Below are 25983 nucleotides of genomic sequence, written 5' to 3'. Positions count from 1 at the left end.
AAGCGAAAACAGGTTTAAAGAAATGTTTGCAAATGTATTTATAAACAGAAATACCTTTTTTTGCATTAGTATTCAGACCCTTTGCTATGAGACTTAAAAATGAGATCAGGTGCATCCTGTTTTCACTGATCATTCTTGAGATGTTTATAACTTTATTGCAGTCCAACGGTGGTAAATTCAATTGATTGGACATGATTTGGAAAGGCACTAACCTGTCTATATAAGGTCCCACAGTTGGCAGTGCATGTCAGAGCAAAAACCAAGCCATGAGGTCAAAGGAATTGTCCGGAGAGCTCCGAGACAGGATTGTGTCGAGGCACAGATCTGGAGAAGGGTACCAAAACATTTCTGCAGCATTGAAGGTCCCCAAGAACACAGTGGCCTCCATCAGTCTTAAATGGAAGAAGTTTGGAACCACCAAGACTCTTCCTAGTTCTGGCCGCCCGGCCAAACTGAACAATTTGGGGAGAAGGGCCTTGGTCAGGGAGGTGACCAAGAACCTGATGGTCACTCTGACAGAGCTCTAGAGTTCCTCTGTGGAAATGGAAGAACCTTCCAGAAGGACAACCATCTCTGCAGCACTCCACCAATCAGGCCTTTATGGTAGAGTGGCCAGACGGAAGCCACTCCAGTAAAAGGCACAGGACAGCCCACTAGGAGTTTGTCAAAAGGCACCTAAAGACTCTCAGACCATGAGAAACAAGATTCTCTGGTCTGATGAAACCAAGATTGAACTCTTCGGCCTGAATGGCAAGCGTCACGTCTGGAGGATACCTACAGTGAAGCATGGTGATGGAAGCATCATGCTGCGGGGAAGTTTTTCAGTGGCAGGGACTGGGAGACTTGTCAAGATCGAGGCAAAGATGAACTGAGCCAAGTACAGAGAGATCATTGATGAAAACCTGCTCCAGGACAATGACGCTAAGCACACAGCCAAGACAACGCAGGAGTGGCTTTGGGACAAGTCTCTGAATGTCCTTGAGTGGCCCAGCCAGAGCCCAGACTTGAACCCAATCGAACATCTCTGGAGAGACCTGAAAAAAGCTGTGCAGTGACACTCCCCATCCAACCTGACAGAGCTTGAGAGGATCTGCAGAGAAGAATGGGAGAAACTCCCCAAATACAGGTGTGCCAAGCTTGTAGCGTCATACCCAAGAAGACTCTTGGCTGTAATCAATGCCAAAGGTGCTTCAACAAAGTACTGAGTAAAGGGTCTGAATACTTATGTAAATGTAATATTTCCCGGGGGGGGGGGGGGAGGTTAGAATACATTTGCATAAGATTTTTAACAAACGTTTTTGCTTTGTCATTATGGGGTATTGTGTGTAGATTGATGAGGGGAAAAAAACAATTAAATGTTTTTTTAGAATAAGGCTGTAACGTAACAAAAGTGGTAAAAGTCAAGAGGTCTGAATACTTTCCGAATGCACTGTATTCTTATTGTGTACATATTTCCATAGTCACTATTTTTTTAAACTAATTTGTATTACTTCTTTTTTAATACTGAGATAATTATACTGCTCCATTGTAATACATTGAGGAGAGCTTGCAAGTAAGCATTTCACTCTACCCTTTACATCAATATCCTGTGCACGTGACAAATAAACTTTGATGAGTACAACACGACATCCCTGTTTGAAAGCCTAGACTCCAGCCGTTATTAGGAGTATTGAAGAAAACCAAGTGTATTTCTGTTCTCTACTCCTTACCCAGGTCACACCAGGAGGAAATAAAATGGAATAATGGAATGATTTGCCAAGGCTTGTTTTCCTGCCTGGGAGCTGAATGGGAAGAGCGATATAAACTCTAACCTTGACGTTGAGTGAGGTGGCGTGGCGTGGCGCTGGAGACAGGCTGCTCTGAGCTTTACATCAAAGCCTTGTTTTTCCCCTCATACACAGGGCACCATGTTAACAATGGAGAGCTCAGATTCTCCCCTTCCCATTACCACCACCACCACCACAAGCAACCTCCCTACAGATTCTCAAAGGGGCACAGTGGAACAGTTCAATAGAGTACACAATAACAAAACACAAAGTTTCTGGGTAGAATCATTTGTTAGTTTGATTTATGTTCCATCCAAATAATGAATTGATCTGCCACAAAAATAAAAAATAAATGTTAAAATAGTTGGGACTATGAAAAATGCCTGTATTTTTGTGGCCTTGGAAAACATTTGTAAAATACAAGATAATATAAGGCCTATGCATTGAGGAATCTACACAATGCATTGCAAAATCCAAATCACTTACAAGCTACAGTTGTTTATAATACTGTACATATACATTTGAGTTTCACCCCCCAACAGTTACTAGTCTACCAACACATACAGTATACTGAGGACTATCGTAACACATATAGAGGAAAGCTGTTTATTACAGCTAGGTCTATAGACTACAATCAGACTTTTTCAGAGGACAGTAAAGGTCTGGATTGATGGACGGAAATGCACACTCCCTTCACAGTGAAATCCATCCCAAGCGATCCTTAAAATCAGAGGACACCAAGTGCTGGATTTCTTAGTGTGAGTGCCAGTCCACATACCCACCCTCCAGAACACTCTATGGAGCCACAAATATCCTCCTCCACTCGGACTTCCTGAGGTCTCTCAAGCAGAAAATTGCTTGGTTACAGCATTATCTTGGATTATGGCAATAATGTTTGTCACGGGTCCTAAACCCTCCCTATAAGTTGCGCTGAGGCTAAAGCCTGTGCTGTTGAGCTGCACTGAGTGCGGTGGGTCGCGTGGAGCGTGACTCCCATCATCCTCTCTGTCAGCTGCAGATGTGGCACAAGTCAACAGTCTTGAGCATAATCCCCAGTACAGCCTACTTACGCAGCCCATTTCAGTTTGGCCACTCTGGAACATCCTAAAGGAGAGCGGTAGCTTTGCTGCTTTAGCTTGCCCCTCTGATTAATTCACTCAACAATAAACTGCCCAAATTAACCAGATAGTTAGACTGGGAGGAAAATGTAGCAAATTGTATCAACAATGAAAAGAACAGTGTTTGTTATGATGGCTGATATAAGGGGTTGCCTCGATTGAATTTCATCAAATTAATTGACAGCTCACGTTATTTCCAGTTTAAGGCAAAACTTGTAACGTAATGTAGCGTACGTAACTCATACATACCTCTCCGATGGCATTTCTTAAGACGTGGATTCTCTACTTGGTTCAGATCTGTTCCTCGGTTCTGGAGTGTCAAGTGATTCTTGACTGTGTATGCTGATGTTGTGGAGATCCCTGTCCCTGCGTGTAGCACTCCTCTGGTGGGCTGTCTGTCCTCCTGCTATGGCCGTCTACATAGACCACATTCTGTGGCACCTTTGGTACCAAAGCCAGGTCAAACTCCGTCAGGGAGATTGACAGGTCACTGCCACTCCTGGTCACTGACAGCTCGACTGGAACTGGATATACTGAGGTGTTCACTCCTCTCTGAAAACACATACACAACAGGCTATTTAAATCACTGTGTATATAGAGCATTATTAGTATAATATAATACAAATTATTTTAGCAATTTCTTAAAAAGAACACACATTTCAATCAAATTGCTAATAAATAAAGTACTAGAAAGTACAGTGAAGCAATGGAGAACATACAGTCTGGATATCTTCTAGTATGTAATTTCTTTCAGGAATAAGATCACTAACCTGGCACATCTTGAGATTATTTTCCCAAGTCAGTTTGAGTCGGTGATCTTTGCAGGACTCTCTCCACCTTCTTTTTTTTATGCTATCCTGGTGGGCAGACCCTCTACCGAGTGTATTCTGCAGGTAAATTCCTGTCAGACATATGGCTGATATTGCTGGGATGATAGGCTATTCTTCTCAGGCCTCGTCAAGGTCACTCGAGGTGTAGGAGGTTGTTAATCACCTCCAAAAGGCACACCGGCGCTGGCTGTTATGCTGGATGGAACCACTGCCGCCACCCTTTCATGTTTGTCACTCAAATTACAGCCGTCGGGGCAATCGTTTGAGCCTGAAATGTCATCTGATAAACGCGCTCCGCTGTCGGCAACAACCTCTCTGGAAACTTTGGAGTCCTTCAAAAGGCCACTTTGCCGGTGTTCCGAGGCACGTGAGCGATGATTGGGGCGAATGATGCTCGGCTTCTAGTAAGTGTACACTTATGGTGGCATCTTCAGCCGTGGACTCTCTGGAAGTCTGTCGACCCATGAAGATTACAGATGGTTGGTATAAACCCCTGGCATGTGGAAAGGGGGAATCACCCCGAGGATGGCCATGTAATACATCTCCCTGAAAAACAGGAAATAACCAGGTGCATACAGGTAGATTCATGGTTACTCAATGTCAAATAACAAAATGCTAATAAAAAGCAACGCATTTTTGAAGATCATTTGTTAGGAATGCAAGTGTATTGTGTAACTCGAATTAAAGTGAAAATTGACTGCTACTTGATATCATTATGCTCAAATAAAATCCTGAAGAGCAAAATGTTTCTAGTCACAGCCCCCCTTTCAATTTCAGCTATGCAAATTCCAATGGCTATGGTATTATAATTAAATTGGGATATAATCAGAAGTACCATTAACAAGTAGACAAGATAGGCAAAATAGCATCAAATGGTCAAGGATACTCTCCATTCACAAGGAGCAGAAACAGTTTGTGTTGGTATAATACTGCTCTTACAATTTTCTGCTTGTATTATTCAGTTTATTCTCCTTAAATGCAACACTTGCAAATCTGGTTATAAGGGCTTTTTCCTAAAAACATTTTTTTTTAAAAACCCCAACTCTGAGTGTTTTAAAAGTATCACTTGTTCTGTTAAAACATTGTTTATTTGGATCAAGGTCATATTTATTTTCAAATCCCTTTTTGAGAAGAACGTTACACAATCCATGTTTTAACTTTAATCTTATAAGCAATCCTCTACGCAAGTTGCGATTCCTGTCTGCTATGGCACTGAGGGGGGAAAAGAAAGCAAAAAAAAAATCTTCCTCCAAACATAACAAAAAGCATGGCTTCTGTTTCTTTTCTGATAAGAGTCTTAAATACCAAACAGTTAGCTGCTTAATAACATTCACTGTAAACCATGCAGCTCTGCCCAGCAGATCCACAAAGCAGGTAAAAAAGAAGAAAAGTTCATTTCTTGGCTGAGTGATTCCATCGGTAGCTGCAGGGCAAAGTAGAAAGTGTTTCACTAAAGTAGCAATTGATTCTTCTATCAATCTGCGGCACGCGCGTGCTCTTCCAAGGAATGTATTAAATATGAAAATCATATCCCGTTATCACATGTCTCCAGCTTTCAGCCTGGTAAGCTTCCCTTAATGAATGCTGTAGCCTGAGGGACATGCACACTGCCAGCAATGGCTTGTATGCATAATGGAGTGACGGTACCATTTTGCTCATTACAATATCACCAAGCTGAGGGGGGTTTTGCACACAGTCACAAGTGACTGCTCTAGACAGCATGCTCCAAGTTATTATGAGATGTCTTAGACATTTCATCTGAAAGAACTTTACTGCATTAAGTGAAGGAAGAAGCAGCTATAGCCTTGAACTACATGGCTTGTACCAAGGAACAAGCCACGATTAGACACCTTGCATATACACAGTTAAATGTATACTGCTCTACAGATTTGCTCGGCATAATGTCTACTTTTCTTTGTTGTTCCAAAGCTGAAAACACAGTTTGATAGAGCTAAGATTTGCATTGAGAAGAGCATACTGTGTGAGTAAAATATGTTTGGCCAAATCTTCAGATATTCTAAAACCTATGAATTGCAGAATATATACACAATCTGGTATACATTTCCCTAAGACTATTTTACACTGTTAAACTGTTTATTCATATAAACAAGCATCCATTATATAAAATAAATTGTACAGAACATAGGACACCCTGCAATAACAAAACTACTACTACAGCCAGAATTAAACATAGCCTAGACGCAAGTCATGTCTGTTCCTTTATTCATGAGTCAACTTATTCTAATCAAAAGTTAGGCCTAGATTTATTTTCGAATGTACTATTTTATCATTTCCAGAGATTAACATAGTAATTAAATACCTCGTCAATACCTTTTTTCTGCCTCGCTGCCATGAATCTGGAAATTCTATTCAAGCATCAAACCTGTGAAAAACAGGAAAAACACAGTCAATACATCAATATACATTTAGAAAATGTCCTTCCCAAAGTGAGCAATTATCCTAACTATTGCACCGTTGCTCAATGCAAAGTTCAACAATATCCAAAATCATAGGATATGGTCCCTATCAGAAAAATTCACATAATGCACATAATATGAAATTATCTTGGTAATTGTATACATAGGATATTTCTTCAGTGCGATAAAACTGATTAAACATGCTCTGCAAACACAGGCAGACATGGAAATAAGAGCTGGTGAGATCCAAAGTGTCCAAACACAAGAAAGTCAGTCACCACAGGTATTCTGCCTGCCAACACTCTTAATCAATTATCTGGGTAGCCAGACTGTTTATTTGGAGTTGAGATTAGGGCAGTCAGTCTAATGGGGCAGTTAAGGCCACTGGGTTGAACTCTAACATCCCAGGCCTTTTCCTCAAAACAATACCAATTGCCACACAAAAAGGCTACTTTTTGTTGATCAACATTGCTAAATATACTTTATCTATTTGCACTGATTCTACATTCAAAGATAATAATGAAGTCACAAATGATCATGATTACGGTAATATATGATACAAACAATGCTAAGGGTGTGTGGTCGTACTGTTTTCTACTCACTGGAGAAACAGGCTGCATTTTGCTACAAAATACAAACAACAAATTAGTCTAGTAAAATGTTCACATCTGAATGTAAATGGCACATTTTCATAGTTGGTGTACTGCTTAACAATTAAGACTTAGCACACTAGATTAATTAAACAGTAGTTTTTAAAAATCGACTAAACTCAGCAAAAAAAGAAACATCCCTTTTTCAGCATCCTGTCTTTCAAAGATAATTCGTAAAAATCCAAATAACTTCACAGATCTTCATTGCAAAGGGTTAAAACACTGTTTCCCATGCTTGTTCAATGAACCATAAACAATTAATGAACATGCACCTGTGGAACGGTCGTTAAGACACTAACAGTTTGCAGACGGTAGGCAATTAAAGTCACAGTTATGAAAACTTAGGACACTAAAGAGGCCTTTCTACTGACTCTGAAAATCACCAAAAGAAAGATGCCCAGGGTCCCTGCTCATCTGCGGGAACGTGCCTTAGGCATGCTGCAAGGAGGCATGAGGACTGCAGATGTGGCCAGGGCAATAAATTGCAATGTCCGTACTGTGAGACGCCTAAGACAGTGCTACAGGGAGACAGGACGGACAGCTGATCGTCCTCGCAGTGGCAGACCAAGTGTAACACCTGCACAGGATCGGTACAGCCGAACATCACACCTGCGAGACAGGTACAGGATGGCAACAACAACAGCCCGAGTTACACCAGGAACGCATAATCCCTCCATCAGTGCTCAGACTGTCCGCAATAGGCTGAGAGAGGCTGGACTGAGGGCTTGTAGGACAGTTCCTCACCGGCAACAACATCACCTATGGGCACAAACCCACCGTCGCTGGACCAGACAGGACTGGCAAAATGTGCTCTTCACTGACAAGTCACGGTTTTGTCTCACTAGGGGTGATGCCTTCCCTGTGGCTCAGTTGGTAGAGCATGGTGTTTGCAACGCCAGCACGGTGTGTGTGCAACGCCAGGGTTGTGGGTTCGATTCCCACGGGGGGCCAGTACAAAAAAAAAAGCATGAAATGAAATGTATTCACTGTAAGTCGGTCTGGATAAGAGTGTCTGCTAAATTACTAAAATGTAAATGTAATGATTGGATTCGCGTTTATCGTCGAAGGAATGAGCGTTACACCGAGGCCTGTACTCTGGAGTGGGACCGATTTGGAGGTGGAGGGTTTGTCATGGTCTGGGGCGGTGTGTCACAGCATCATCGGACTGAGCTTGTTCTCATTGCAGGCAATCTCATCGCTGTGCGTTACAGGGAAGACATCCTCCTCCCTCATGTGGTACCCTTCCTGCAGGCTCATCCTGACATGACCCTCCAGCATGACAATGTCACCAGCCATACTGCTCGTTCTGTGCGTGATTTCCTGCAAGACAGGAATGTCAGTGTTCTGCCATGGCCAGCGAAGGGCCCGGATCTCAATCCCATTGAGCACGTCTGGGACCTGTTGGATCGGACGATGAGGGCTCGGGCCATTCCCCCCAAAATGTCCGGGAACTTGCAGGTGCCTTGGTGGAAGAGTGGGGTAACATTGCACAGCAAGAACTGTCAAATCTGATGCAGTCCATGAGGAGGAGATGCACTGCAGTATGTAATGCAGCTGGTGGCCACACCAGATTCTGACTGTTACTTTTGACTGCCCACCTTTTGTTCAGGGACACATTATTCCATTTCTGTTAGTCACATGTCTGTGGAACTTGTTCAGTTTATGTCTCTGTTGTTGAATATTGTTATGTTCATACAAATATTTACATGTTAAGTTTGATGAAAATAAACGCAGTTGACAGTGAGAGGACGTTTATTTTTTTGCTGAGTTTACAAACATTTCTGACTCATACAAAGCATAAAAAAGAAACAAAGCAACTGCTTGAGGGGGGGTGTAAATAAACCTCTGGAGCACTTCACTGTCTCAATATTGGTAAATTAATTTAGCGAGTCATAATTAACCAATTTAGTTAGATATTAAGCTGTTGAGCATTGTTGTTGACTTTTAAGTGGTAATCTGACCCACTCATTGTTTTCTCTCTTGCTCATTTGGCTGTGGTGATAAACTGCAGTGTTTCAATGTGTACTATTGTTACATCAAGCAAATTAGTGTAAATATTCCTACAGTGTTTGTGGCAATTAGAGCAATATACTAAGGTAATTGAATAAGAACGCCATTGAAGTGCATGCATCATATTTTAGAAATGTATCCCAAAATGGTCTTGTGAAATGGCCTTGTAAATCAAGAACACGCACGCACGTTAACTAGCCTTCAGTACATAAGGGACATTATAAAACTGGGTGGTTCGAGCCCTGAATTCTGATTGGCTGACAGCGGTGGTATTTCAGGCCGTATACCACGGTTATGACAAAAAATTACTTTTTACTGTTCTAATTAAGTTGGTAACCTGTTTATAATAGCAATAAGGCACCTCGGGGGTTTGTGGTATATGGCCAATGTACCACGGTTAAAGGCTGTATCGAGGCACTCCGCGTTGCATAGTGCTTAAGAATAGGCCTTAGCCGTGGTATATTGGCCATATACAACCCCCCCCCCCTCGGGCCTTATTGCTCAATTAGAGGATGAGCATCAACCATGTATTTACTGTACAGTGATATTTGCTGAATCATATAAAAAGAGTTCAATAAAATGTGCTCTCGATCTCAATAATGCACAACTTTTAAATGTATGTATACATTTTTCAGAGCTTGCAGAGAATCATACTCCTTTTAAATGCACAATGCCCAATACCAACTCCGCAGCTGTGGCTACACTGAACAGATGACACACTGTACGGGCTCAGTCTTCCCATCTGTTGATGCAGAGGGCCACGGTCAGGATAGTGTTCTTCATGCTAATTTCTATGCACTCCACATGTCAAGGTTCCTAATTTTCACTTGTTTTTCTCTCTCACATATTTCCTTGAGATAACCAGAGTTTTGCACACTTTATCTGAGAACTTAAGGCAATAAAGATATATATTATTTAAGGACACCCTTGCAAATAAATGGTTACTATGGAGTAGGCCTATCTCCATGTTGTTTTTTCACTGGTGTTACGCATAAACAGCTGAACAGTTTAGAACTTCAGTAAAAATGACTATTTACATTGTATAGGCCTAATTCATATCAGAGCGACTACCAGTGAAATAACTACTGTAGTATAACTGTGGTACTATGTAGTATAACTGTCTGTACTTACAGAACCACTACAATGTAATGCCTACACAGGTTATACCTAGCTACCATGGAATGATGTGTTGGTGTGCTGTGCACATATAAAGGAAATACAGCATTACATTAGAGATGAAATGTAATATGTGGATAATGGCTGAACTGTTATTAGGATTAAGGACTTGATGAACAATGCACATCAAGCTAAGTTGTTAGCTAGGTAGCTACATTGTTTATTGTTGGGCAAACTTACAAAAGCATAACACTGAACTGTCATAGCAGTGCAGTGTACCGATCAGTGGCAATCCGTCATTCAGGGCAGGTGGGGCTGAGCATTTTAGCCTGTTTTACATGTTATTTTGGCATTAATACGTGTCACATATCAGTTTCCAAACAATGTAAAAATATATATATATCATTCAGTTAATAAAGCCGGATACAAACATGGTCTCTTTTTTGTTTTCTTGAGTAAGGCCGCTCCAAAATGCAGGTATTTCAGCCTAGCTCAGTGCTTTCTGTGATGGTGGGGCAAGCCGGCAGAAAATACGGAGCGCTGCGTCGTGATTGGCTCAGTGTTCTGTCACTCATGGGGAAACTACGTCAGTGCCAAGTCTAAGGGTAGAGCTAGAACATTCTACCCCCTTGGGTGCTGCCATAGAGTTACATTAGAAGTGCCCACCCAAGGCGGCTCAAGGTCATTGGCCACCGATAAAATGGCGTCAAATCATGCTATATGTACAGTAGCTTTGATTGGATTGATAATGTCAACATCATAACTTTCAAAATCTTCGCTAGCAGTCATCATCATCATGAATCAAGTCGACAATCTACTGGCAAATCCTTTTTAATCCTTGTCATATGAAGATAAATAATTAAGATACATTTTTCAACGTCGTTACCGATGATTGGAGGACCAAAAGAAGCCGATACTGATTAATCGGCCGATTTTTATATATATTTGTAATAATGACAATTACAACAATACTGAATGAACACTTTTATTTTAACTTAATATAATAAATAAAATCAATTTAGTCTCAAATAAATAATGCAAAAACACAGTGTTGGAGAAGAAAGTAAAAGGGCAATATGTGCCATGTAAAAAAGCTAACGTTTAAGTTCCTTGCTCAGAACATGAGAACATATGAAAGCTGGTGGTTCCTTTTAACATGAGTCTTCAATATTCAGAGTTAATACATTTTAGGTTGTAGTTATTATAGGAATTATACGACTATTTCTCTCTATACAATTTGTATTTCATAAACCTTTGACTATTGGATGTTCTTATAGGCACTATAGTATTGCCAGCCTAATCTCGGGAGTTGATAGGCTTGAAGTCATAAACGGCACTGTGCTTCAAGCATTGCGAAGTGTTGCTGGCAACCGCCAAAAAAGTGCTGTTTGAATGAATGCTTACGAGCCTGATGCTGCCTACCACTGCTCAGTCAGACTGCTCTATCAAATCATAGACTTAATTATAATAAACACAGAAATACGAGCCTTAGGTCATTAATATGGTCAAATCTGGAAACGATAATTTCGAAAACAAAACGTTTATTCTTTCAGGGAAATATGGAACCGTTCCGTATTTTATCTAACGGGTGGCATCCATAAGTCTAAATATTCCTGTTACATTGCACAACCTTCAATGTTATGTCATAATTATGTAAAATTCGGGCAAATTAATTACGGTCTTTGTTAGGAAGAAATGGTCTTCACAGTTCGCAACGAGCCAGGCGACCCAAACAGCTGCATATACTCTGACTCTACTTGCACTGAACACAAGAGTAGTGACACAATTTCCCTAGGTAATATTGCCTGTTAACATGCATTTCTTTTAACTAAATATGCAGGTTTAAAAAAATATACTTGTGTATTGATTTTAAGAAAGGCATTGATGTTTATGGTTAGGTACATTGGTGCAACGATTGTGATTTTTCGTGAATGCGCTTTTGTTAAATCATCACCCGTTTGGCGGGTGATGAGGCCTTGATTCGATGATAAATTAACAGGCACTGCATTGACTATATGCAACGCAGGACAAGCTAGTTAAACTAGTAAAACTAGTAATATCATCAACCTTGTGTAGTTAACTAGTGATTATGTTAAGATTGATTGTTTTTTATAAGATAAGTTTAATGCTAGTTAGCAACTTACCTTGGCTCCTTGCTGCACTCGTGTAACAGGTGGTCAGCCTGCCACGCAGTCTCCTCGTGGATTGTAATGTAATCAGCCATAATCGGTGTCCAAAAATGCCGATTACCGATTGTTATGAAAACTTGAAATCGGTCGACCACTAACAAACATTACACAACAAGTTGGAAATCAAAAATTCAACAATGAGTGGTTTGGAAGGAATCAGTGACAGTGGCTAACTGCAAGCATTGCAAAGCAATCACTAGCCTGCTATTCAGTTGAGTGGCTATGTGGTCCCAAATCTGGCTCTTTTCCAAGTTTAAAATGATAAACATTCAACATTGGCCATGCTGTCAATGAAGCATAATTTGTGCCGCACTCTAACAACTGTTAACTCGGAACTGCAAAAACTTGACTTCAGTGAGTTCAAGACAACTGGGAAGTTGGGAATAAATTACCTCCGACTGGGAAAATAAGTTTTGAACGGTCATCCAACTCGGAATTGTAAATCCGGCCTCTTTCTAGAGCTACGACCTGAAGATCAATGACGTCATCATGATTCAACCTTGTTTTTTTCCGGAGTTCCCAGTTGTTTCGAAAGCAACATAAATCCAGAAAAATGCCAGACTTTGATGACAAAATATGCCCACGAATGACCGCCACGCCACCTTCCTGTTCAAGTGAGCACAGTACAACAAGGTGAGTCCAAAAATGTATTGTATGCTGCTGCATAAATGATGTAATATGCCAGGCTGATATGTATACTGTAGCTAAGAAAGTTATACTAAGTGTATGTTGTGTAGTAAGATGTTAGAAGCCCATGTGCCTCAACCTAATAAGTTGGTCTATTTACCCCTCTTAATTTCACCTACTGTTCTGACTTGCCGGTGCACATGTAGCCTATCAGTGACCTTTCTCTTGCATTTCAAAGATGGTGGTAAAAAAACACTGTTTGGTTTTTTCTTTGTATTTTCTTCTACCAGATCTATTGTATTATATTCTCCTACATTCAATTCACATTTCCACAAACTTCAAAGTGTTTCCTTTCAAACGGTACCAAGAATATGCATATCCTTGCTTCAGGGCCTGAGCTACAGGCAGTTAGATTTGGGTATGTCATTTAGGCAAAAATAGGGAAAAAAAGCACCTATACCGATCCTGTTTTAGAGAAATGTAATCATAGAAAATTGTAAGAGCTTTCATTGTCTGCTTATTACCCACTTTATTTATCCTACGGTTCTGAATTGGTGTACAGGGAGAACACTGTAAGAACTGTCGCTGCACATTTCAAAAGTGCTAAACAAATAGTTATATCGACTATGTCCGTTCTAGCTCGCTCATTAATGTCTTAATTGAAATGACGGATTGCCTCTTATCCTCCCTTTATTCCATTCCATAGTTTGTACATCTAAATTGTCATTGGCAACCACATTTGTTTAAGCAAGTCAGCCATATCAGCTATGCTTTTTTTAAAGGCAGTAAATGAGGCTGAATGAACTGTTTCGCTGCCAGACAAGGCTGCAAATAAAATCTAATTTTATTTGTCACATACACTTGCTACATGGCTCTGCTGATAGCCAGGTGTAGCAGTGGTAAGATGTTGGGACTGCTGTTAGAACAGCTTTACGTAGGCCCAACAGTTTGTTGTCACCGTTATAGTGCAATTCATGTATTGTTTAGTGGCTTTGCTGGCATGAATCCCACTTTATTTTATTTTTTTGCCCCACCAAGATTTACCGGCTAAAGTCGCCACTGGTCCGGATACCATACTAACTATATTTATTATAGCAGTGTCCCAATCCCCCTGCATGCCCACAATAGTTGTGTGCATAGAAAGGTCCAGATAGTAGTGCAGAGCTAACGTACTGTCAACAGGATAGCTAGCTAATAATTCGACTTAAACCACTGATTAGTCCGCTTCTCTAACGTTGCAGCAATTCCTGTAAGAATGCAATGTTTTATCTGTTCGTATGAACCCAGTATTGCATGCATATACGCACAGTGACAGTTTACTCTCTAGCTAGCAAGGGCTAGCAAACCCCCTGTTAAGTTAGTCAACGTTAGCTAGCATAGCGACAACAATATGCACTAGCTAGGTATTGTTATAAAAATGAATTACTGCCATATCTTTTTCAATAAATGGTTACTTTCTAGCGTCAACCTGCTGACTAACAAAATACCTAGCTAGCCACTTATCCAAGCAATGAAGCATGGCGGGAGGCAGCAGCAGTTTCGGGAGAGTCCCCAACTCCAACTAACTCGTGGTATCAAAGGGGCCTGGTGCCAAAATGGAAAAGGGTTAAAGTCTTACCTTTCGTCCATGCTTTGTTAAATAGATCCAACTATTTCATAGTACTGGTCCCCACAGAAAGCAATGACAGCAGCTGTCCTTGGGTTTAGCACCCTGTTTTGTGCAACCAACGCATAAACATAGCTACTGAAACTTGTTTATGTTGGTTGTCATGAGCACCGCTATCCCAGAGATCCCCTCTGCTCTGGTAAAAGGACAAAGCAGGAAAATAGAGAGAACGAACAAAAGTTTTGCTCTTAACGCGGGTCCAGGATCAGCTTTCGGACGGTACATTCATATACATACTTTTTTACTTGGAATACCAATAATAGTTGCACAGGCATTACATTGTAGTGGTAAAGTACATAAAGTTATACTACATATACCTGTTCCACTGTGACAGAATTGTGCTGAGACTCATATATACCAAACAAAAAACATTGATTTCAAAGTTTAACAACCCATACAACTCTGCACAATGACTATTTTGTTTTACAATCTACAGTGGAAATTTTACAAAAACACATTTAATGGAAGAACTGTGCAGATCCAAAGTTTGGTAACAGGATTTCAGTAAAATTTCATTCAGTTTTTATGTCCACATTTCCCCAAAACACTTTTAAAAATCTGCTCCGAATTCAAATTCAAAGATGTCTGCAGAAAGAATGGGGTGTCAGCTATGACATGACACATTGACTTTGAAAAAATCTATTTTGGTTATTGAACTACATTATGTGAAGTGGATTTACACCCGGTAACATAATTTCTTCATGAGTCCCTGATCTGTACTACACAGACATGCATAATTATGTATATGAATGTCATTCTCTTCTTGGTGATGTATCCTAAAAAGTTACACAAAGGAATAAATATGCAATATCCTCCTTTGCTTATTTGGCTATTATTCTACACGCTGGTTATTATTTTAATGAGCTTTGCCCTCAAACAAAACCAAATTTGGTTGGTCCAAACCGGACCAAATCTGAACCAATCATAGATGTCTATGTTTCACAAGTTTGGACATCAACGTACAGCACAGTAGAGCTCAGTATAGTATAGTACACCACAGTACAGTAGAATAGAGTTCAGTACAGTAGAGTACAGTAGAGTACAGTAAAGTAGAGTATAGAACAGTACAGTAGAGTTCAGTACATTATGATACAGGACATTAGTGTACTCAACTCTAGTGTGCTCTACTGTGCACTGTACTATACTCTACGGCACTGTACTGAACTATACACTACTTTTCTTTACTGTACTGAACTCTACTCTACATTACTATACTCTACTGAACTATGCTCTACTTTTCTTTGCTGTACTGAACTCTACTGTACATTACTCTACTGAACTATACTCTACTTTTCTTTACTGCACTGCACTCTACTGTGCTGTACTGTACTGTACTATACTGAACTATAATTTTCTTTACCCTACTCTACTGTGATGTACTGTGCTGTATTGTGCTGTCCCAACTGTGGTGTGTGACGACTATGATTTCCCATTGTAGCCAATTTAATTGAAGAAATTCCATTAACGATTTTCCGAAATTCCATTATCGATTTGGTAACGGAATTTTGACATTTAATCACTTCACAATTCATAAACAAAATTATATCAGTAAAAACACTATAACTAATTGATAGGTCTACCTTGTTACTTCTGTGAACTTTCATTATCGTCCCTACTCATGAGGGAGAGAAATTTGAAAATATCTTCAAGATATGTGTGTTTTTGGTAACGGAATATCAAGGCAAAAGCCAATGTTTAATAAACTTATAGAAGGCAGAACATTTTATACAAAACGAAATATGTGTTGATATTAGTTGGCCGGGGTTTTTACTTCAACATTATTGCATTTTGATGTATTTTTAATATCTTTTAAGACATTTTCTGGTATTTGTTTTCCAAGACCCCTTTTCCATCACTTTGACTAGAAATCAAAGCCTTCATTTGCTTATTCCTAATTTTTTTAATGGAAAATGGTTGAAAAAATAAATACAAATATATGACTTCATTTCTTAGAAATATAGACTTTTAGCTTTAATTTGAAACCCAATTTGATATGCTCCTATGAACTTCACGTTGGTGCTCATGGGTCATTTTACATGGGAATGACCATAGGCCACATACAGGGAGAGTGAGGTATGGAACACTCATGACTGATGGAAAATAATAAATGGGAGAGAGGAATTTTCACAAGCCATGGAGATATGTAGACTGCTGATATATTGATTTGCATTGGAAATACACTTGTAAAGTATTTGAAAATTCTCAAATACACCGACTCAAATAAACTCCAATGTATTTAACCCAGGTATTTGAAAATAGTATTTGAATTAAGTGTTTGAACATAGTTTCAAATAGTAGGCTATTTATAGGAAATTATTATAAAATATTTTCAAATACTTCCAATAGAAATAGTTGATTCAGGCCACATTATTTGAAAAAAAATAAAAAATACACAGAGCTAATAAGATAAGATAAATATTTAAATAACAAATACTCAGTACTTGGGGTGGCAGGTAGGCTAGTGGTTAGAGTGCTGGGCGAGTAACCAAAGGTTGCTAGATCAAATCCCCAAGGTAAAAATCAGTTGTTCTGCCCCTGAAAAAGGCAGTTAACCCACTGTTCCTAGGCCATCATTGTAAGTAAGAATTTGTTCTTAACTGACTTGCCTAGTTAAATAAAAATACACATTGATTTTGAGCCCAGGTCTGCCATTTTCTACAAAGGGATGTATAGCCTATTTGTGTTGACCTGGCTTGATGTCATTGCAGACCTACAGAGAGTTAAAGTGGGCAGAGGATGTGGCTGCTTCAACAAGCGGGGTAAGCCCCATAGGCCTACATCTCATCTCTGATCCCAATCAATATCAGGTTGAGACTCAGAAACTAGAATAACTAGGCCATGTTTCTTAGGCCGCAACCCCTTCAGGCCTACAGAACATGCCTCCAAACTTGACAACAGCTTTCTGTATGTTTTTGCTGAAGGTCTGAGGCTGAAGCCATACGTAACTAATACATGAGTGAACAGATAAGCTGTCGCTGTCCTCTGTTCATGGGTCCTGATGCAGCAGGCTGCCTTTTTCTCCACTACCCACAGTATCACCACTGATCTTGCTTTGCATTTCAGAAGTTCATTGTTGACAGCTCTCTAATGTCATGTCATGTTCTGACTGATGCTACAATAGCGGCACATCAGTTTTGTGTCTCGCTACCGACACGTCTCCCACAGTAGTAGTAACTGCCAGCCCCTCCAAATGCAGACCCAGCCTAATCAAGCAATTTTCCCCATTCCAGACCCATCACTTTGCTCTTTAGCTGTTGAACTGGGGTGTTTTGCTGTCCTTTCACATGCTAATCGCCCTTATTCAGCATTTCTCTGTGAGGCTATTTGTTGTGGAATAAATCCCCTTGTTTGCCTCTGCATGTATAATTGCATTGTTGCGGGCTCCTTGTTTGTGCTGCACAGAGCTGAAAGCCAGTACTTTGGAGGTGATAAAGAAAGTAAGACTCGCAACATCACTCTTTTTTTTATTTTGTTTAACCTTTATTTACCTCGGCCATACCCTACCTCGGCCATACCCTAACAACACTGGGCCAATTGTGTGCTGCCCTATGGGAGTCCCAATCACAGCCAGTTGTGATACAGCCTGGAATCGAACCAGGGTCTGTAGTGATGCCTCTAGCACTGAGATGCAGTGCCTTAGACCACTGCGCCAATCGGGAGCCCAGCTCTTCTGCTGGGGCCCAGCAGAGGTTGGTGAAAGTGATCAATCCTCCGAATATATTGTAACATTACAACAGTGTAAGGGATGTTTCTGTTGATATCATATACAGTCAGCTATAACTTCACATCTGTATATGAGCAACCTTGAAACACAATCTGCAATAGAAAGAAGCCCTATGTAGAGACTATTTTGACAATTAAAGTCAGTCAGCATGTACTTGTGCAATGCCAACAACAACCTGCCTAAGGGTTATCCATGTAAACAAAAATACATCCTAATGTTTTTATCTTGACTTATACTATCTAGTGACGCACAGACAGTATCCAGTCTGTGCTTCACCTAAGTTACATCTCTAATATGACTCTTGAATCTTGAGTGACATGGCAGTCTCAAGAGATAAATAAGGCTACATATTCCATAAGATCACAGACCCACACCATACTTCAAAACATTCATTCCCATCATATTTCAGTTTTCCTGAGAGAAATTATTGAAAATAAAACCATACATGTCTGTTTTTCCTGGAAGACTATGTGGAATATTAACAGCACAATAGGCCTATCTACTAACAGTAGTAGTCATATACATATTGGGGAAAAGCCAGCATGTTATCTTTTATCAGCTGACGCTTAATGGGAAAATGGGGCTTTATTTTAATTATAATATATGCAATTATTCATTATTGGCCTCTTTCTTCCTGCCCATCTTCTTGTAGAATAAATACAGAGTGTAGGGTAATTGATATGCCTTCACAGAGGTCATAATTTGCATGAGAATTAACGGCAGTAAATTAAATTGATATTCTGTGCATATCTCAAATAATTCCTTCAGACCTTTGTTTCCCTGCTTGGCAGAGCCAGAGTTCAGCTGCTAACCAGTAAGAAACACCTGGGTGGTTAATAATTTGATAAACAGCTTATAGAAATTCTCCCCCAAAAAATGTCTATGAACACCCTGCTTTTTTCTCATGTCAAACTTGGAACAGTTGGCTAAGGCTGGGCTTTCTGTAATGCACATGTTGGGTTCATCTGTATTTTGTAGCTATTCTTACATATCCTAGGTATTCATGGCTAGGATATGGAAGCAGTGTTTGCGGTTAATTCAGCCCCCCAGTCCATCTAAAGGTGAGAGTTCAAGGAAATTGTCAGGGCTGTTCGAAGGAGCGGACCAAGATGCAGCATTTTCGTAGTTCCACATATTTATTAAAAGTGAAACTGAATGCAATACACTGAAATACTTGAAAATACAAAACAACAAACCGTGACGCAGCGAGGACAACACACTACTCAAAAGACAATAACCCACAAACCACAATGAGAAAAACACCTACTTAAATATGATCTCTAATCAGAGGCAATGAGGATCAGCTGCCTCCAATTAGAGATCAACGCCAAACAATCCCAACATAGAAATAGACAAACTAGAACCTAAACATAGAAATAGAAAACATAGATAAACCAAAAACACCCCCTGTCACGCCCTGCCCTACACTACTATAGAAAATGTCATTTTACTAGGGTCAGGACGTGACAGTACCCCCCTGTCCCCCCCCGTCCCCCCCAAAGGTGCAGACTCCGAATGCAAACAAAAACCCAAGAAAGCAACCACAAAAACCACAAAGGGAGGGTAGGGTGGGTGACTAATGTCTATGGCGGCGGCTCTGGTTCCGGGCGTAGTACCCCCACCGCCCGCTGATCCCCCCCGCTTCTGTATGTCCGGAGGAACCAGACCATGGCTCATCGCCGGAAGCTTCGGACCGCCAACCGCCGCTGAAGACTCTGGGCTAAAGGCCGCCGCTGAAGACTCTGGGCTAAAGGCCGCCACTGAAGACTCTGGGCTAAAGGCCGCCGCTGGAGGCTCTGGGTTGCAGACCACCGCTGGAGGCTCTGGGTTGCAGACCACCGCTGGAGGCTCAGGGCTGAGGAGCGTCGCTGGAGACTCAGGGCTATTTTAAAGGTTGGCTATTATGGCAAAACTAGAAAGGATCTAAAACTGCATTTAATATTCGTTCAAAACATTGAATACGTACTAAGACATTGAGATGAACAATAAATATTCTAACGGTAATAATAGTAAGGGAAGGAATAGCATTTAGTACTCAATAGGTGTCACGTCCTGACCCTTGTAAGAGGTCATTTTCCATAGTAGAGTGGTCAGGGCGTGACAGGTGGTTGTTTTGGGTGGTTTGGGGTTTTCTGTTTATATGTGGGCTTTTTCTAGATTTCTATTTCTATGTTTAGTTTTCTATGTTTTGGCCGGGTATGGTTTCCAATCAGAGGCAGGTGTCTATCATTGTCTCTGATTGGAGGCCATACTTAGGCAGCCTGTTTTTCCTTTGTTTTTTGTGGGTAGTTGTTTTCCGTTTTGTCAGTGTACTTTACGGAACTGTTGTCAGTCGTTTTATTGTTTTGGTTCGAGTGTCTTCATTAAAAGTTTAAATATGAGCACTATACACGCTGCGCATTGGTCAACTCATTTCGACGCATGTGACAGAACTACCCACCACCAAAAGACCAAGCAGCGTGGGCCGACGGACTGGACATGGGAGGACATCAAATCAAATGTATTTATATAGCCCTTCTTACATCAGCTGATATCTCAAAGTGCTGTACAGAAACCCAGCCTAAAACCCCAAACAGCAAGCAATGCAGGTGTAGAAGCACGGTGGCTAGGAAAAACTCCCTAGAAAGGCCAAAACCTAGGAAGAAACCTAGAGAGGAACCAGGCTATGAGGGGTGGCCAGTCCTCTTCTGGCTGTGCCGGGTGGAGATTATAACAGAACATGGCCAAGATGTTCAAATGTTCATAAATGACCAGCATAGTCAAATATTAATAATCACAGTTGTCGAGGGTGCAACAAGTCAGCACCTCAAGAGTAAATGTCAGTTGGCTTTTCATAGCCAATCATTGAGAGTATCTCTACCGCTCCTGCTGTCTCTGGAGAGTTGAAAACAGCAGGTCTGGGACAGGTAGCACGTCCGAACAGGTCAGGGTTCCACAGCAGCAGGCAGAACAGTTGAAACTGGAGCAGCAGCACGGCCAGGTGGACTGGGGACAGCAAGGAGTCATCATGTCAGGTAGGTCCTAGGGCTCAGGTCCTAGGGCTCAGGTCCTCCGAGAGAAGGAAAGAAAGAAAGAGAGAATTAGAGGGAGCATACTTAAATTCACACAGGACACCGGATAAGACAGGAGAAATACTCCAGATATAAAGCAGACTGACCCTAGCCCCCCGACACATAAACTACTGCAGCATAAATACTGGAGGCTGAGACAGGAGGGGTCAGGAGACACTGTGGCCCCATCCGACGATACCCCCGGACAGGGCCAAACAGGCAGGATATAACCCCACCCACTTTGCCAAAGCACAGCCCCCACACCACTAGAGGGATAACTTCAACCACCAACTTACCATCCTGAGACAAGGCCGAGTACAGCCCTCAAAGATCTCCGCCACGGCACAACCCAAGGGGGGGCGCCAACCCAAACAGGAAGACCACGTCAGTGACTCAACCCACTCAAGTGACGCACCCCTCCTAGGGACGGCATGGAAGAACACCAATAAGCCAGTGACTCAGCCCCTGTAATAGGGTTAGAGGCAGAGAATCCCAGTGGAGAGAGGGGAACCGGCCAAGCAGAGACAGCAAGGGCGGTTCGTTGCTCCAGAGCCTTTCCGTTCACCTTCACACTCCTGGGCCAGACTACACTCAATCATAGGACCCACTGAAGAGATGAGTCTTCAGTAAAGACTTAAAGGTTGAGACCGAGTCTGCATCTCTCACATCGGTAGGCAGACCATTCCATAAAAATTGAGCTCTATAGGAGAAAGCCCTGCCTCCAGCTGTTTGCTTAGAAATTCTAGGGACAATTAGGAGGCCTGCGTCTTGTGACCATAGCGTACGAGTAGGTATGTACGGCAGGACCAAATCGGAAAGATAGGTAGGAGCAAGCCATGTAATGCTTTGTAGGTTAGCAGTAAAACCTTGAAATCCGCCCTTGCCTTAACAGGAAGCCAGTGTAGGGAGGCTAGCACTGGAGTAATATGATCACATTTTTTGGTTCTAATCAGGATTCTAGCAGCCGTATTTAGCACTAACTGAAGTTTATTTAGTGCTTTATCTGGGTAGCCGGAAAGTAGAGCATTGCAGTAGTCCAACCTAGAAGTAACAAAAGCATGGATTCATTTTTCTGCATCATTTGTGGACAGAAAGTTTCAGATTTTTTCAATGTTACGTAGATGGAAAAAATCTGCCCTTGAAACAGTCTTGATATGTTCTTCAAAAGAGAGATCAGGGTCCAGAGTAACGCCGAGGTCCTTCACAGTTTTATTTGAGACAACTGTACAACCATCAAGATTAATTGTCAGATTCAACAGAAGATCTCTTTGTTTCTTGGGACCTAGAACAAGCATCTCTGTTTTGTCCGAGTTTAAAAGTAGAAAGTTTGCAGCTATCCACTTCCTTATGTCTGAAACACAGGCTTCTAGCGAGGGCAATTTTGGGGCTTCACGATGTTTCATTGAAATGTACAGCTGTGTGTCATCCGCATAGCAGTGAAATTTAACGTTATGTTTTCGAATGACATCCCCAAGAGGTAAAATATATAGTGAAAACATTCTGGATGGCAAAGGATCCTGGACGTGGGAGGAGATCCAGGCCAGAAGGGATCGCCTCCCATGGGAACAGGTGGAAGCAGCGAGGGAGGTACAGCGACAAGATCAACAGGCAAGGCAACAACGGAGGCCCAAGAGGCAGCGCCCCAAATTATTTTGGGGGGGCACACGGGTAGATTGGCTAAGGCGGTTTTAAGACCTGAGCCAACTCGCCGTGCTTACCGTGGAGAGCGAGTGACTGAACAAGCACCGTGGTATGCGGCAATGCGCACTGTGTCGCCCATGCATACTCACAGCCCAGTGCGCTCGGTACAAGCTCCTCACTGTTGCCGTGCTAGAGTTGGCCGTCAGGCAGGAAGAAGTGCGCCAGCTCAGCGTATCTGGTCTCCAGCGCGTCTCTACGTCCCAGGTTATCCTGCGCCTGCTCTACGCACGGTACCCCCTGTTCACCAGTGCAGCACAGTTCGTCCTGTACCAGCGTCCCGCTCTTGCTGGGCTACAGTGACCATCCAGCCAGGACGGGGTGTGCCAGCCCTGAGCTCCAGACCTCCGTTGCGCCTCCACGGCCCAGTATGCCCTTTCCCTGCTCTGCGCACCCAGTCTCCTGTGTGTCTCCCCAGTCCGGTGAGACTGGTTCCAGCTCCACGTAGGAAGCCTCCAGTGATGATCCATGGCACAAAGCCTCTAGTGATAATCCATGGCCCGGAGTCTCCAGTGATGATCCATGGCCCAGAGCCTCCAGTGATGATCCATGGCGCGGAACCAGTTGTGAAGATTCATGGCACGGAGTCTGCAGCGACGCACTCCAGTCCGGCGCCTCCAGCAACGCTCTCCAGTCCGGAGCCTCCAGCGACGCTCTCCAGTCCGGAGCCTCCAGCGACGCTCCGGAGCCTACAGCGGCGGTCCGGAGCCTCCAGCAGCGGCCTGTAGGTCAGAACCTCCAGCGGTGGTCTACAGCACAGAGCTTCCGGTAATGATCTACAGTCCGATTCCTCCGATAATGATCCACAGGCCAGGGTTACAGAAGCGGAGGGATCTGAGGGCGGAACGGGGGTTACACCCTGAGCCGGAGCCACCTCCGTTGCTGGAGGATCGGAGGGAGAGGAGGGTCTGGGTGTAGCACATGAGCCACCATAGACGTTTGTCACCCTCCCTTCCCTCCCTTTGGGTTTGGGGTTGTTTTTGTTGTTTTTTGTCTGGGTGCAGTCGGGGTCTGCACCTTTGGGGGGGGGGGGGGGGTACTGTCACGTCCTGACCCTTGTAAGAGGTCATTTTCCATAGTAGAGTGGTCAGGGCGTGACAGGTGGTTGTTTTGGGTTTTCTGTTTATATGTGGGCTTTTTCTAGATTTCTATTTCTATGTTTAGTTTTCTATGTTTTGGCCGGGTATGGTTTCCAATCAGAGGCAGGTGTCTATCATTGTCTCTGATTGGAGGCCATACTTAGGCAGCCTGTTTTTCCTTTGTTTTTTGTGGGTAGTTGTTTTCCGTTTTGTCAGTGTACTTTACGGAACTGTTGTCAGTCGTTTTATTGTTTTGGTTCGAGTGTCTTCATTAAAAGTTTAAATATGAGCACTATACACGCTGCGCCTTGGTCTACTCATTTCGACGCCTGTGACAATAGGAATAAACCTAATATTTCTACTGTGTCTAAGGGTAGGCCATTGTTTGGCGGGAGTCCCATTGAAAGTGCAAATAAGGTGATTCCCCATACAGAGTGTATTCTACATCAGAATATAAAAGCTTTCAAGTTTTAGGTATGGACTAATTCAATGGTCACTTGTTTCTATAATTGGCTTATGCCATCAGCAAATGCGATTTGACACAAGCTTTTATCATTGTTTCAACAATTGCACTTGAAGTTGACATAGCTCTGGTTTGATTTTCACACAGTCATATTAAAAAGCTTAAATGTTGCTAGATAATGATAGGAGTTATGTCTGTGAGAAACTGTCCACCTTCAACAAATATGTTTGTTTATTATTGGCAATAATCACATAGGTGTCAAATTCAGTTCGTTTGTTAATTAATTGTATGTTACAACATTTCATTGTGGATCCAAAGAAATACATAAACATTTCTATGTGTGTCTGGATGTGAGTGTGCGGTATACGTTTGTGTGTGTTTGTTAGTGTTTGTGTGTGAGGCTGTCAATTAGTTAAGTGCTGTCAAGTGGATAAAAAGGTGCAAAAAAGCCCCCCTTTTAAATTTTATGGCAAGCAAAGTTAACAAAGTAAAATGGAGTGGGGATGATGATACAGTTTCTCTGAAAGCTTTTCTTCACGGGTGACAATTAAGAGGGAATTGGAGACAGAGCGTCTAATGTCAAGATACTGTGTCATCGCTGCCAGTGACTATAATTGTCCTACTACTCCAGAAGACATCTGCAGTAAGAAGTAGTTCTCACACACACACACACACACACACACACACACACACACACACACACACACACACACACACACTGAATTGGTGTGGTTTGAAGCTAATCTGAAAACAAAGCATGCTGTAGAATGGCCATCTCATCAGGCTAATTATGAAGCATAATTCATGCTTCATGGTCGGTCACATGCTCGAGTTAATGTAAAGCAGTTTAATTGTGCCAAACTGATCTGAATTGAAAGTACCCTGTTAAAAGCAAGAGATGTCACCGGGATGTAACCTACCTTTGAAAAGAGGGTGAAAGGTGTCCATTATTAATGCAATAGAATACAAAATGATTCAAGGTAGACCATTTACAGACTACTACAAAACACAAAACATCTCAGTGTTCTATGGATGACAGGTAGCCTAACGGTTAAGAGTGTTGGGTCAGTAACCGAAAGGTTGCTGGTTTGAATTTCTGAGCCGACTTTGTGAAATACATAGTGCCTTCGGAAAGTATTCAGACCCCTTGATTCTTTCCACATTTTGTTATGTTACAGCCTTCTTCTAAAATTGATTTTTTTTTTTAAATCATCAGCAATCTACACACAATACCCCATAATGACAAAGCGAAAACATTTTTGGGACATTTTGCAAATATATAAAAATGTTAAAGCAGAGATACCTTATTCACATAAATATTCAGACCCTTTGCTATGAGACTCGAAATTGAGCTCAGATGCATCCTGTTTCCATTGATCATCCTTGAGATGTTTCTACAACTTGATTGGAGTCCTCCTGTGGTAAATTCAATTGACTGGACATGATTTGGAAAGGCACACACCTGTCTATATAAGGTCCCACAGTTGACAGTGCATGTCAGAGCAAAAACCAAGCCATGAGGTCGAAGGAATTGTCCGTATAGCTCTGAGACAGGATTGTGTTGATGCACAGATCTGGGG

The 25983-nt window shown here is 41.9% G+C and overlaps 1 protein-coding gene across 2 annotated transcripts in view; it reads right to left on the bottom strand.

Annotated features, from left to right (window-relative positions):
* LOC115172739 (centrosomal protein kizuna-like) overlaps positions 1-14666 on the bottom strand; it is a 33473-nt gene extending 18807 nt beyond the window's left edge. The window contains exons 1-4 of one of the 2 annotated variants that reach the window (XM_029730453.1): positions 14342-14666; positions 6035-6097; positions 3655-4260; positions 3134-3436 (exon numbers count right to left, since the gene is read on the bottom strand). In XM_029730453.1, coding sequence (XP_029586313.1) covers positions 3134-3147 — 14 coding nt within the window. In that variant the 5' untranslated portion in view covers positions 3148-3436; positions 3655-4260; positions 6035-6097; positions 14342-14666. The remainder of the gene's footprint in view (positions 1-3133; positions 3437-3654; positions 4261-6034; positions 6098-14341) is intronic. The other variant, XM_029730452.1, reaches the window with a different exon arrangement.
* Between the last annotated feature and the right edge of the window lie 11317 nt (positions 14667-25983).

This window comes from Salmo trutta, chromosome 33 (genome assembly GCF_901001165.1).
Source record: "Salmo trutta chromosome 33, fSalTru1.1, whole genome shotgun sequence".
Lineage (NCBI taxonomy): Eukaryota > Metazoa > Chordata > Actinopteri > Salmoniformes > Salmonidae > Salmo > Salmo trutta.
The sequence above is the reverse complement of the archived record's forward strand: the minus strand, read 5'-3'. Positions and strand labels throughout refer to the sequence as shown.